The sequence below is a fragment of the Falco naumanni genome, chromosome 13, assembly GCF_017639655.2.
Source record: "Falco naumanni isolate bFalNau1 chromosome 13, bFalNau1.pat, whole genome shotgun sequence".
In the NCBI taxonomy this organism is placed as follows: domain Eukaryota; kingdom Metazoa; phylum Chordata; class Aves; order Falconiformes; family Falconidae; genus Falco; species Falco naumanni.
Window position 1 is genome coordinate 7,075,103 of NC_054066.1, and position 14,270 is coordinate 7,089,372.

The 14,270-nt window shown below is 42.0% G+C and overlaps 1 protein-coding gene across 12 annotated transcripts in view; it reads right to left on the reverse strand.

The window, feature by feature from the left end:
* Nucleotides 1–9,804: 9,804 nt before the first annotated feature.
* Nucleotides 9,805–14,270, reverse strand: part of PIK3CB (phosphatidylinositol-4,5-bisphosphate 3-kinase catalytic subunit beta) — a 101,051-nt gene continuing 96,585 nt past the window's right edge. For all 12 annotated transcript variants that reach the window (XM_040612536.1, XM_040612546.1, XM_040612544.1 and 9 more), the window contains 3 exons: nt 13,588–13,733; nt 11,855–11,987; nt 9,805–11,344 (listed from right to left, as the gene is read on the reverse strand). In XM_040612536.1, the coding sequence (XP_040468470.1) occupies nt 11,207–11,344; nt 11,855–11,987; nt 13,588–13,733 (417 nt within the window). In that variant the 3' untranslated portion in view covers nt 9,805–11,206. The remainder of the gene's footprint in view (nt 11,345–11,854; nt 11,988–13,587; nt 13,734–14,270) is intronic.

Consider the following 14,270-nt stretch of genomic DNA (forward strand, 5'->3'; position numbering starts at 1 on the left):
TCAGGTAGTCCAGGGATAAAAGCCATCAACAGCAAGCATCAGTGCAAATCAGTTTTGACATCTGAAGTCTTGCAGGTACTAGATCTTGCTTAAAATCAACTAGCGACAACCTGCATGTACAACGCTGAGGTTCCTGAAAATGCTTCTGTGCAATCTTCATCTGAAGGAAACTTGTTTTGTCCCAGATCTACAAGTAGGATTCCTGTTTTAAAGACCTGTTATGTAATCTGTAAGTTTAACAGACTGACCATGCAATAAATCTCAAGGCTAACCACAGCAACAGTTACTGGTTAATCTGGCTCACAAAACAAAAAAGCACTATTGCTGTTGTTAAGTGAGAAAGGTGAGGGCAATTAATTGGTGCACTGAAAGCAACAGTAGTCACATTTCACCAGATTCAAGCAGAGAAGAAAAGCAAGGCAAATAAATTAATTATTCAAATATTGGATATTCAAATCTTTTGATCTGGCAACACATTTAAGCATAGGGTTCAAGTACAGGAGGAATTCCCCCTATGTCATTAGAATTAATTATGCTGGAAACCCAACGTAGCCAGACAACTTCAGCTTTAAAAGAAAAGAAATTAAATACTATACAATTTATGTCCAAAGTACAATTTTTTGGAAAAAAAAATTTACTAAAAGGCTGTATAAACAACCCCTTCTGTGTACCTTCAATTCTTTGTCACCAGTTTCCGCGTATGTACACATGTACTTTCAACGTTACATTTTCCTCTCTTGATCTTTTAGACAAGCAGAATTACTGCTGGAAGATCTGTGAGGAGACGCCTTTGAAGCTCACTTGGCAGAGGCAAGGAGGATTCCTGCCTCCCCGGTTGCAGGGTTTATTAGCTACAGGTTGCTCTGTTCTGCAAAGCTTCACCTCAGCACCACTGTGTGCCTAAAATGGGTCCTGAACTTGCAGATCGTTTTGTCACAAATTAGAATCTGAAGTCTAGCATCGTGAGGCGTGTCATTTTCTTTCATTCGCAACTTTTATTCATTCTTTAATAGCACAGCCATTCTTTAACGACAGCTTCCTTTTACAGGTCAATGAACTGTTTATAATTTCTTTCATAAATAGCCTTTTTCTGGCATTTCTGTGGGATAAACAGGTCCAGCTTACCTAGGTTCTCTTAAAAAGCTGGCTGTCCTGTTACCAAGCAGGAGTAGCAAGGTGTGTCACTCTGTTCCTTCGAGGTATTTTAGTTTCTGTTTAATAGGTGTCAACATACGGTTTTGGTAAATTATTTTAACACAATGAGAAACTGTTTCATGCAAAACATGTTGATCCTGCAAAGCATTTGCATAGTGAGTCCCTACGGCCTGTGTATGTCCTGCTGTAAGAACTGGTCAGAGAACTGTTCTTAAAAGGCTGGGGAAGGGAGGAGGATATGAAGAGTAAAATCAGAAGAGTGCATAGTTCAGAACGGTTGCCAATTTTGTTTTTAAGCATACCAACGCTGTGTGACTTGTTTTGGATGATTTGTGGAAAATATTTTGAACAGGTAGCAACAGAGAACCACTTCCAGTCATTAGGACGGGGTGAATGTGACCCTCCACCTCAAGCAACCAAAAGTTAATGCAATTAGCAAGTATCAAATGTAGAGCAGAGAGACTAATTCAATCAGAGAGGCCAACGGGCTAATTCTTGGAGACAAAGCAATGCAAGGCGGAAATGCAGACTAATCAACTGCTTTATCAAAAGAAAAAGGAAATAATTTCCAAGCCTTAACTAAAATCCCCTGTTGGTTCTTCATCTTTCAAGGGTTCTGGTTTTTGCTTTGCAGTGTTTGCTTCATCTCACATTCGTTTTACTGCTTCTGTTTTCTGCACAAAACTGTTTCACTGGCTCCTGGTTCTTTGCTTTTCCCAAATGAGCCACCGCCTCTGTTCGTTTTCAGCAACCAGCCTGATCATGAAAGTGAGCGCGTAGAGGGAAATATTTATTGTATTTAATGTCCAAGCCTACTTTCTCTAATTACGTGGAACAGTGGTTGAGAAAGAATATCCAGAGTCGCCTTGTATCTGCAGGATTTTCCAAAGCTGGTATTTGCTCCATCTGACAGAAAGCGGCTGCTCACTGATCTTGACTAAACCTTCTGCGTAACTCTGGACACTTCCAGGTTTGGAGAGGAACAGATCCAAACGTCACCAGGCGCAACACAGTTAGAAAGAGGCTTTCGAAAAGCTACTCAGACTTCTGCTCTCATCTGAGCAGGTGCTGCTGTTATGGCAGATGAAACGAGCTGGCGCAAGGGAAAGAAGGGACTCCCAGAAGAAAGCACAGGAGATGGGAAGCACAGCCAAAAAAAGCGAGCACGGCTATTTAAGAAGAGATTTTCTGGACTGAGCCTCTTCTCTGGGTCTCCTAAGAATAAACTGTAAGTACATCCAAGGCTAAGTTTTGTATACATTTTTAACAAAAATTTTGTAAGTATTCCCAGAGCACCTTTCAAAGAGCCACAGATCCCTTTGTCACCCAGGCTGGGTTAGCTGTCCCACACACAAGGGGACAGTTACAGGCAAATTAAATAACTTAACCTAAAAAACTAGCAAGTCACTGGCAGAAGTAGGTATGAAATCCAGGTCTCCAGACCTTGTGTGTCTACATCTTTGTCATGTAACCAATTCCCTATGCTTTCTCCCACCCAGCAAGAGAAATCTGGAGGGGCAGCATCTCTATTCCTCCGCATACACACAGGCGCTGCCAGGTGTGACAACCCAGGACAATTTTCCAGGAACAACATCGCCGCAGTTAGTTGTGCCAGTACACCCAGCTCCAGGGTGTAACAGGCAGTAGCAACACACGGGCAGCAGCCAAAAATCACTGTTTGACAAAGTTAGTACTACCAATTCTCTTGAACCAGAACATAATTATTGCTTATGTTCCTGTAATAGTGCCTTTATGCTTACTACTTTTCAGACAGATGAAGAAGAAGGGGGACCAGGGATGGGGGGATGGACGAGACACAAGCAATTCAAAACTATTCATTTTTTAACCAGATGAACCAAAGCAAAAATGAGTTTGAGCTAACTACTTTGTGCATGTATTAGCTTTCAGCTATCACCATCACTCTTACAGGATTTGAAATTCTTTTCTTGCGCCTTTGTACTTAATATTATTCTTCCCTAACATTAGGTAAACTTGGTGTGTGCATCATGCTAAGATCAGGAGTTTTCCAGTAAATGCCTTTTCTCATCCATTACAAGAGCAGTTTTCTGCACAGATCTCCTAAAAAGGAGTCTGTCTTTGATAATTATCATGAAATTACTGTCTTAGCAGGAAGTACATGCAAGTCTCAGCAATTACTCAGCTAACTACATTAAGCTTGATAGCCACAGCAGCTGGTTACAAGCTCAACATAAGATTAAAATACGCTAGCCAGAAATGATCCTGAGCGCCACATTCTTCTCTCAGACTGATCCAATTGCAGAACAACCAATACCAAGGGCTTTGCTTTGGGATTTATCTTGCTGCACTGCTAAGGAACTGGACTGGAAACATAGTCAAACATCCAAGGAATTACTGAATTACAGCTGTGAGTTTTCCCTGTTGTCCATAACTTTACTGAAGCACACATTTGGGAGACAGCCAAGTGCAAACAAAGCAGTAAAATCATGCTTTCTAGGCCTTGATCCTTAGTCTTAAGTGATGAATGCAGGTTTTCCCCAGTTTGATTAAAAAAAAAATAAAAATCAAAACAGTAACATAGCATCCTTGTCCCATGGTACACTCACATTAATGGAAAGTCAGCCAGTCTTCAGACTTTGCTGGATGTATTTCCACAGATGTTGCATAGCAGTTGTTTTTTATAAACATTAAGTCATCAGGGCCTACAACTTTCACAGTGCTGTAGCCAAATCAGATAATCTCTACAGTTCAGCACCAATTTGTGAGCTCTTGTAAGGGATTATGTAGGTTAGTGTCTGATTTTGACATACTATTTTGCAGGCTGCTCTAGGTGAACCTGCTTTAACAGGGAGTTGAACTAGATGATCTCCAGAGGTCCCTTCCAACCCTGACCATTCTGTGATTTTATATAATATAATGGTAAATAACTCTATCCAGAGTGCTTTTCTTTCAACCCTTCCATCTCTATTCAAGGATAGTGTAATACAGGGTTTTATCTACTAGCCAGCATAATTATTAGTGCATGACAAGTATAAAAAGAACCTTTATGATCGCATAGGTGAAGCCTACTTGGTCAGAAGCCTGTAATTCAGACACACAGAGCTGTATGAAATTTGTCTTCATGCAAACACACGAGGCTCATGCCACGATCAGCCAGAGAAAAGCTGTACATTAAAGAACTGTAGAAAGCTCCTACCTAGCTAGATGACTTTTTAAAATTTTTTTTACTTTTTTGTTTAAACGGTGACAATCCTTTTAACCCTGTTCTGAAACTAATGCCCTGTCACTGCCATCTCAGCATCAGAGCCAGACTCTCCTTTTCCTGTCTGTTCCCGTTTTCTGGGGGTGCCCACAGGCTGCACCTGCTCCTCCTGTCCCAGGAAAAGCCTCGGGAAGGGCTCACACTTCACACACCCGCTGCTCCTGCTGATCTCATCCATCTAGGGAGCGCACAGGTTAAACCCCTCACCTTTCCGACTGTTCTAGGCCTCAGGGAAGAAGTCCGCTCTTTGAAGACAAGAGGAGATGTTTACACAGGAAAGGTTCCAAAAAGCTGAAGCCAGCACGGGAGGAAATATGTTCTTTAAGGCAGCCGCCCTCTGGGAAAATGTGTCCGAAATGTGAAATCCTCGTCTGCCAGAAATGCGAGACGCTGCATTCGGAAAGCAGCTTCATTGCCCACAGCCTGCTCGACCATTATGACAGAGGAGACAATGCTGGCTCCAGTATGTTGGTTGCAAAGAGTCAAGTATGCAGAGGCGATTAAAGGTTTGCTGCGCGTGTCTTGCTGGTCCCTGACCACATCCAAAATGCTACAGCTGGGATCCGTTCAGGCTGACTGGATCGTCGGTCTGTGCAACCTGTGTGCGTCAGCAGTTACAACGATGCTGTAGTTATGTAGCAGATGTACCATCACTAATTCAGCTAGCTTAAACTCTGCGAACAAAGATTTGTAAGTAGGAGCTAAAAGTTTCTGAGCTATTAAGAACAGGGAATTGTTTCAGAAACATTTCCAGAGTTTTGTTTTTCCTCTTGAGGAAACAAGATTATCCCATTGAGCTGCAATAGAGAAAGTGAGTATTAAATGCAGAACCACTGGGTCATTACGCTTATTTGTAATGTCTAGGTACGTTTCGCTGTTGTTTGTGTTCTGGAACATTAAACTGTTTATTTTTAAATCAACTAACACTGGTATGCCATTTGATGGGAGAAGGGGGCTTTTATAGGCTATCCTAGCCACAAAAATTGTAGATTACATTCAAATTCCCTTCTAGAACTTCTGAACTTTGTTACAGACTTTCAACTCCTTACGATCCAGCACCTCTCCTTAAAAGGAGCAATAATGATCACAGCTCACAAAGTATTTAAGCTTTCTTTGGGTTTAAGGTCTGTGTAGTACAGCACCAAGTAGAACAGCGCTGGAAGTCGAAGCGTACCAGTGGAACCCACACCTTGAGGTGTCTGTCCCCATTCCCTTCCCAACGCATGGAAGGACTTGCCCAGCACGGTGAGTAGCCAACACGCAGCGGTAGGTGGCATTAAGGTCCAGGCATACACGAGACTATTTGCCTTTATGGAATCCATAAATTCCATATAAAATCCATAAAGGGTAAGGGTGGAAGTAGCCGCTGCAGCGGGTCGCCCCAAACCTAGCAGCACGCATCTTCTCCTCCCAGGCCAACCGGCCCGACTCCGTACGCAGGGTGAATTCCTGGCTACTTACTTGGTAAGGAACAGGCTAAACAGACTTGATCTCACACAGACATTAATATTAACGGTTCTTTTATTTAGCCAAGCAGACAGAACATGTGCCGGGGAGTCTGGACCTCTGTTTCACCACTCCTTTTCCTATGTTCCCAATCCACTAGTCCACAACGGAAAGGACTCTGTCCTCCCCACTCCCCTTTTGGCGCTGTTCCATTTTTGTTCCAATGAATGTTTGGTAAGGGAACTGGAATCCAAATTGTATTTTTTCTGTCCCTAGAGAGCACTTTAACTCAACTCCGTCATCCATTCTTGTGTGGCGGTTTTGCACTTCCCCTTGGAAAAGGGTTTCGACAGGAGGAACCCAGAGCTGCGCACACAACATTCCCACACTCCGCAGTATCCTAAGCAATACCAGCTCCCCCCGTGGGATGTCAAAAGGACACCCAGTGCTCCTTATGCAACGGAGTTGAAGAGACAATTTCAGAAACAAGAATGAGCTGCTTTGCCCATGTCACACAGGCGGTCAGATGGCAAATGCACGCTCAGAGAGGGCTCACGGGGCAAAGCCCGTCAGGTCAGACCCGTAGAAGAAAACCTCAGGCAGGATTCACCATCGGAAACCACTACCAGGTTCCCCACTTCTGCCCAGACTGGGTGGTTCTGGGCACCCGCAGCACGTGCCCAGTTGCCCTGCCCAAACACAGACTTCTAAAGCCAAACATTAAGATTACCTCTCACCAACATCCTTGTGCTACGTTTCCATGGGGCTTGACTATGGCTTCCATTCATTTGCTTCATAAAAGCCAAAAGATGCCTGGCAAATCAGAATTAACCTTTTTCATTTCTCTCTGACTGCTATTCTGAAATTGTGACCCTTCACAGGTTTCCCAAGAATAAGAAATTAAGAAATGTGTATTTCTTAGATATAAAAATTAAGAAATAAGAATTAATAAATACATATTCATTCCCATCCCCCTTCATCAAGCAATCCAAGGGAAATTTCCCCAGATAGTCCCCCGAGGAAAAGCAAGGTGACAGACCGAAAGGACAAAGGACTCATCACAGTAGCATTATTTTACATCTGACAGTCCAATCCAGTAAATCCTGCTAAAACAGGTTACACAGTTGAGCCGGCTTTTAGCCAAGTGTTCTAGAGGTGACTTCACAAGCACGGTTCTAACAGCATCCGACGGGCAGAATTCCCTCCTGTGGTTTGCAAGAGGACAGACAGCGAGTTCCTCACGTGGGCTGTTGGGCTGGAAAGGCACCCAAATAATCGTAGCATGGACACCCAGCTCAAAGGGAAACCCTTCTCTTCTGGCTTCACCAGCAGCTCGTGCTATTTTGCCGTAATGCTGTTTGAAGCACAGCTAGTAACGTGGGCAAGGCACCTCCGTTCCCTGCTCAGCACCAGCAGGAGCACATACCCTCTTCTTGGTCAGTCGTGGAGCCAGGCCTGGAAGGAATAACGACAAAATTTTTATTATGCGCGGAGGCAGCGCAAGCAGCGCAGTACTCAAGTCTCCGCAGTAGCGTTAGCTGTTGAAATTACTGCATCTTTCCTGGGCTGGCTAACAAAATTTGCTTGGTCCTGCATATTCCTGAGACCACTCTTGCTCCACCTGTGCACTCTGTTTTATACAAAAAAAATCCTCAAAGTCCCCATGGAAATGTTAGAAACCCCAGCTCTGCTGAGTCCCCAGCCCCTGAAGTAAGGGGTACGGGGCTGTGCCCCCGAGGGCAGTGACCCGTGTGGGCACGGTTACACACGCTGCTCCCACAGACGGCGTCAGCTCTCGCATCCATGCCACCTGAACGGATTCTCTAAGGAAAGGCAAGGCTGGTTTTCCAACCTGACAGACCAAAACATGAATGACCAGCAGTTCCTATGTCCATTTAATCACTGGAGAGTCTACAATTATGATCTTACCGTGACTGATCTGCAAAGATACTCCAGTTAGAGAAACAATTTCACTACTAACCGCAAGCCCAGGTGATACCCACCCAGCCAACAGCAGGCAGATGTGCCTCAAACGATTAAATAGTCATCAGTGAGTGCTGTAATCAGGCAATAAACCACTACCTTGAGCTCAATCTGACTTTTATCGTGAGCCAAGCCAGAATGAGGCACATTTGTCTATTAAAAAAAAAACAAAATCACCAACCACCACAGGCACATATAAACCGTGAGGTCCAACAGCAACGCAGCCCTGCCGTCTCGTATGGCAGCACTTCATAAAACTTGCTTTCCATCAGGACAGCTCCACTCCCCCGCCTCTCAGCAGTATTATGCCAGACAAACTATTTTAAGAAAATTTGCCAACTGGAGGGCATTTTGGGAGCAAAGAATTTCAGTTTTAGATTTTAAAGCCAGCCCAGACACATAATTATTATATTAATACAATATATTGTGAAAAAGTAATAGAAATACTGATTACATACTTGAAAGATTTAGGCTTGAAATCATTCCTAAAGAATAAAGCTATGATCATAGCCTGACATATTAATTATTAAGAGCCTGTACTATTTAATTAACCAATTTCAATAGCTCTAGGAGATTAAAGAGGAATATTGGACTCTATTATATAAAATATATGAATAGGCTCTGTCAAAGGCATTCGCTACAACGTGAATGACTTGGCAATCTGTACATCATCAATAAAACTGATAAAAGCATCAAAGGGAAAGCAAGCAGCTCCAGTGGTGAGGGGCACATTCACAGGAGCTCTTTCCCTGGAAATCAAATACAGGACAAGCAGGACTGTAAAAGCAGCAGTCATCACCATTTGTCACAAATCACACGACACAAGGTAAAGAAAGCAAACCCATCAAGTAATCATGCAATCAAAAGAAAAAACAAATAGAATAATGTATATGATATACACACTACATATACCAAATTTCAGTTGTTGTTTCTAAAGCAGTCTAGGTATCTTTTCCCCCTGTCCTGTACAATGGTGGCCTTGAGGAGCAGAGTTGGTTTAAGAAAGGTAATTTTTCCAAGGAAATGCGCAGTCTAGATTAGAAGTAATTAACATAATGCGAGACCTTCTCAACTGAAGGTATTTTAGACCAAAGTTATAACTTTTGTTTCTTTTCTACACCTGCATAAAGCTACATCCTTTCCACATTTAAAAAGGTTATGTTGCTACTCACCGTTACGAAGAAATTCTTTGAACTCTCATATTACAATCTGACCATTTGATGCCTCCTGAATTCTGCAAACTGTCTAAATTAATGGCTTAAAAGAAAAAAAGTACGATCCCACTCAGCCCAAATTAACTTACCATTTTAACAGTATAGCTGGATATTGGGAAGTAAGTACAGAAATAATTAACGGGCTCACGTGACAGAATTCCAGCGTTCTCTTGGAGGAGACACGGTGGAGAACAGGCCTTCCCTCCTACTTTGTACAGAGCAGTTTATTTATTTATTTATTTTCTGAATGAAACCCTGTGTGCCATAAGCTGTAGCACAGATGATAGAAACCCAGGGAAAGTGGTGATCTGTTTACTAATACAATTCAGCAAACCAGTACTCCAACATGAAGTTATCACAAAATTAACCCTCGTGACCTTATAAACACTGCTTCGTGTAAGGCTCATCCCTGAGAGGTGAACCTGCAAAAGCATTCCGAGTTGTCACCTGCAATGCAGGTTTCTTTACCCTTACTCCCACCTGCTTTAAAAATGGAAAATACAAAAATTAAAAAGGGGGACATGCCACACCTTAAATGCCACTGTATTATTTTTTAAAGAAAACGCAAACAAGCCACAAACCAGAACCCAAAATCAAACCTCTTTCACAATATTCTAGAAGCAGAGATCTTTTCAGAGAGATTAGCCCAAAGGCTGAGGACAAAAGAACCAAACCACTGCATAAAATGCTTTCCTGGCTCCAGATAAGGTTCTTGACCTTTAAAAGAAACAACAAAACCCCAAAACAACAACAAAAATAAATCACTTTCAACAAAGTAAAACCACGTTTAATTAAATTCCTACATAAAACAACATCTCTATGCAAAACAACTGTTTAGTCAAAAAGTAAATATATATGTTTAATTCTCTTTCAAATGTCAACAAGAATTGAGAGCTACCAGTGTTCCTTGGAGAACAAGCAGTAGTTAAAGTCTGCCTTGCTGATGTTCAGAAACAGTATGTTACATCTTTTAACCAGCAGTTCCCTATTGCACGTCACAAATTTGCTCTCCATTTAAGCACCTAAAAGCCTGGTACCTCACTAAATAAATTAAAACAAATCCAGTTTCTTCAGCAACCATCTTCAACATATATATCTTGGTAAAGCAACATTACTGCAAGTTTTTAATAAATACAGAAAGAAAAGATTAACTTCTCACTGGTGTTTTATAGAATGATCTCTTTTCCATAAACACTTCATTTTCCAAACAATTGGGGGTTTTGGTATGTTTGCTCTAAAAATCACTCTGTGTGGTACATTTAATGAAAGTTTGTCCATACACAAGTCAGTACATTTGCATGGCACAACTAATCTGAGATATGAATTCCAACGTAAGGTTGTAAGGAGCTTCTTGCTGAACCCAAAATAATTGTGTCTCTTCAGGAGTTGAAAACAAAGCCCCAGAGGCCAAATGGGAGAGTGTTACCGATGAGGGATTCTCAGGCATATTTGGAATTGGCCTAATTTTCCTCTCACTGAAGGGCTTCTTGTGTGTGTGTGTGTCACAGGAACAAAATCCCGCAACCCTGAACATCTGGACGCTGCATCATGTTCCAAGGTGTGTTGGTGGTGGCATCGCCCCCCGCCCACATCTTCCGAACACCCCCCTTCTTTCGGCAGCAGCGTAAGACATTAAGCAGCTCCCTGCAGTACAACAATACTGTGGTTGCTATTTACAGTAGAATTAATGCATCTGTGCCAGTAGGGCAGGGTTTGTATGAAAAATATACACAATATGGTCATTTTTAGCCAGATTAGGATATAAAAAAAAATTTACTCTTCAAGTCCCAACTTCAAACAAACAACAGTTTTGTTCGAGGTCTTCAAACCTCCCGAGTATGTTAGAGCACATTACCCTAACGTATAAAACCAAATATTTACACCTCCATAAAGTACCAGAGAATTTTTAAAAATGCCTAGTAGCTCTCAGCGTGCAAAGTCAGCAGGAACTGATTATCCAGGATGTTCAATATTTGTAGAGACAGTCTTGGAATGAAGCATTCAGAAGCAGAGTGCAAAAGACTCAGGAATTATTTCAGCCTATTTCTTTCTGCTGATCTTTTGTTTTCTTTCTTGTTTAAAATAAGTTTTGTTGGTCCATGCTACAGACCCCCCTTAAAAACACTTATCAAGGTAACATTCAGCTTAGTGCAAATGCAAAAATCTTCTAGGATCTGTAGTCTTTTCGAACAGTGTGAGCCATCCAGTTTACTTTAGTAGTCCAACTTTCACGGAGTGCTTCATCAAATTTTTGCTTAAATTGTTTTAGTGCTTCTTCCTCACTCTTCCCTAAGGCGAGAGAGTCCTAAAATGACAGGAAAACAAGTACTGTTAGGAATTCTGAAAGCCACAGTTAAGGTCTCCTTCACCTTTCCACATAAACCACATTCTGTTTTGTTGGGGTTTTTTGTTTTGACACTTTTTCACTTATTATTCATCGAGCGATACATCAGTGATATTTTCTGGGTTTAATATAAAACTAAAGAATTAAGCAAATAAATTTCATCTTTACAGGTCTGTGCTTGTGCATGAGCCAGGACATAAGACACCCTGAAATGACTGTAGTCATAGCACAGTCATAGCATAGATGCAGGAATGCTAAACTCATTACAGAATGGTTCAGAGGAACATACATTCATAGTTTCCTTTGACCACCAGAACTGACCACAGACCTTGTTCTATAGAGCTGAAAGCTTTGAGAACTATGGGAAAATCTTGACAGAAATGGGCAACAATAAAAACGTATTCGTCTTAGAATCAAATTTCACATACTGGAGAGATGCCAGGTCCTGCTGAGCTGTACATCTTACTTTACCTTGAGATACTGGATGTCCTTGACAGAGGTTAGCTCCGGAAGCCCTGCAGTTAACATCAGTGCAAAGAGTGTAATAAATAGGTTTCCATGTTTTCGCAGAATCAAGTATGCTTCTTCACAATACTGGCGGAACCTTCACGTTCACCCACAAAGCACATGCAATGAAGACAACACATGAGAACTTACAGAGCTGACAAACACATATAACTATTTCCAACAACTCTTATCTGGTCTAACACATACATCATAGGAACCCAGTAACAGAAGGGACAGAGATAGAGATGTCTCTGGAACCTCCAGTGTATTCTCACCAAAATATCCCTTGCCTCTCCAACAAGTCCTTAAAGCATCAGCACTCGAGACCAAAAACCCCACTGTTCTTCAGAAGGAACAAAAAAATAGCAAAGGTAATGCCAGTGTCCTGCCTCCCTGAGAATTTGTTAGGTGAAATGCCCTGATGATTCCGTATGGTGGATCTACAGTGGAAAAAGGAAAACCTCCAGCAGTCCCTACCAATCCAGCCTGTCTCTGTAATGTAATTCCTTCCTGCAAACACGGTCACAATCGAACCGACAGCCACATCTAGCACAAAGACCCATTGTGCAGACACTTGAAAACTTGCTCCGTGCCCCCAAATGTGTCATCGTCCACTGTCAGATCCGTAGATTTCCACAGGAAATGGGAAAAACCCTTCAGACTAAGTTGATTCTTTGAAGTATAACTTGCCATCTATCTTCTGAAGAATTTTTCAAGTGAAAGTGGAATCCTACTGCCATTTAAAGTACCCTGTATTCCACAGCTCTTGCAGCAGCACAGTCACCTAAGAGCTTTTACTTCATGGTTTTAAAAATGGAGCCACAGGGTCATTTCCTTACTCTCCAGGAGAGACACGGGTCACTGGCAGTTGCTTTCCATTCTTACTAGGCACACCGTTACAAATGAACGTAAGGCTTCTTCCACCAGAAGCAGCCATAAGATTTATCAAGCCATACCCAGGTACTTCATTCCATATGTCTGTTAATAAGTTCTTCCTGTGCAAACTGATAGCAAAGTGAGAGCAAAACATTCAGAATGCCCCTCCCGTCATTGGTGAGAATGACACAGAAAGGAAAAAGAAAAATCTGCCTCGACAGGCGGGATCACAGAGGGTAGTTTTCCCTTTCGTGTTCCGTTGCAGCTCTCTAACCCAAGATGGGAAGGGGCATGTCAAAGTGTTGGACTACGAGCACATGGCTCTATGTGCCAAAGCATCCAAGCAAGGCTGGGATCCATCAGCAGACTGGATGTGCACCGATGTGCAGAAAGGGCAGAAGGGAGCCTGTTCCCAGCTCCAGTGCTTCATCTCGCCTGAACAACAGTCTGCGGAATCCCTCCCTAGTGCCCAGTGCTGCTGAAGGTAAAACAAGATGAGCCCAGAAGAACGTGCCATCCCCTGCCAGAGGAGATAAAAAGGAACTCTATCTTTCCACTGCAGAGCTGCAACCTCTGTTGTACGAAGTAATTTGTGTATATACTCTAGCTCAGGCAGAGAAGCAGATAGTAAATTGCAAATGCACGTTCATGCATTTGTATATGCATATGTCTATGCAATCAGTAGATTCTAAACGCCTATTAGCGCACTCCCACACCAGTACAAATGGTCAAACCAAACCCAGACAGGTTCCTGGGTGGGCTGGAATTTATCACCAGAGATCATCTTGGTTACAAAAGGAAGAGATTGAAATAACACTCACCGACCAAATTTTTCAGTGTTCCCTGTCTTCCCTTGTTGAATAACATGAATGAAATCATAGGTGAGTATGAAAGGTACCCGTTCCCTTTTAATTCCAAACTTGGACTTGAAGTTTCCAAGAATATGCCCAAAATCTATATGAAAAAGCTAAAAAGCAACCAGAAGTGAAAATTAATTTCCTCTGTAAAATGCTTCATTTTTCTAATTTCTCCATAGGATACTGGTATCAAGAACAGTTAATTCACAATGCTGCTCTCCGTAGCCCATGGTTTCAACCCCTTGGGAGTGTTTAGTTTTAAAACATTTCAAAATTTATTTTAAATCAGTGGTAACATTCACAGTCTTACAAGGACCACTGCTACAAATCTGCATGCAAAAGATTATCTCAGGTTTAAGCTTTTGATGTCTGCCAACAGACATCTTTGCTGGTAACATCACATAGAAAAATGAGCAACAATGAGCCCAACAATAAGCCCCTGAGGCTCAACATCATATCCAAGGACTTCCTACATAAAAGACAGGAGCAAAGCTAGCAGAAATTAAGTTAAGCTCAAGAAACTTGTGAGAGTTCTCCCATTTTACAGTCAAAGAGCACTTCAGCTTTCTTCTAGTAGGTAAAAACTTAAAAGAATAATGCAAATATCTATAAACCTCTCACTTTCATAATCTTTGCTAGTTTAATAG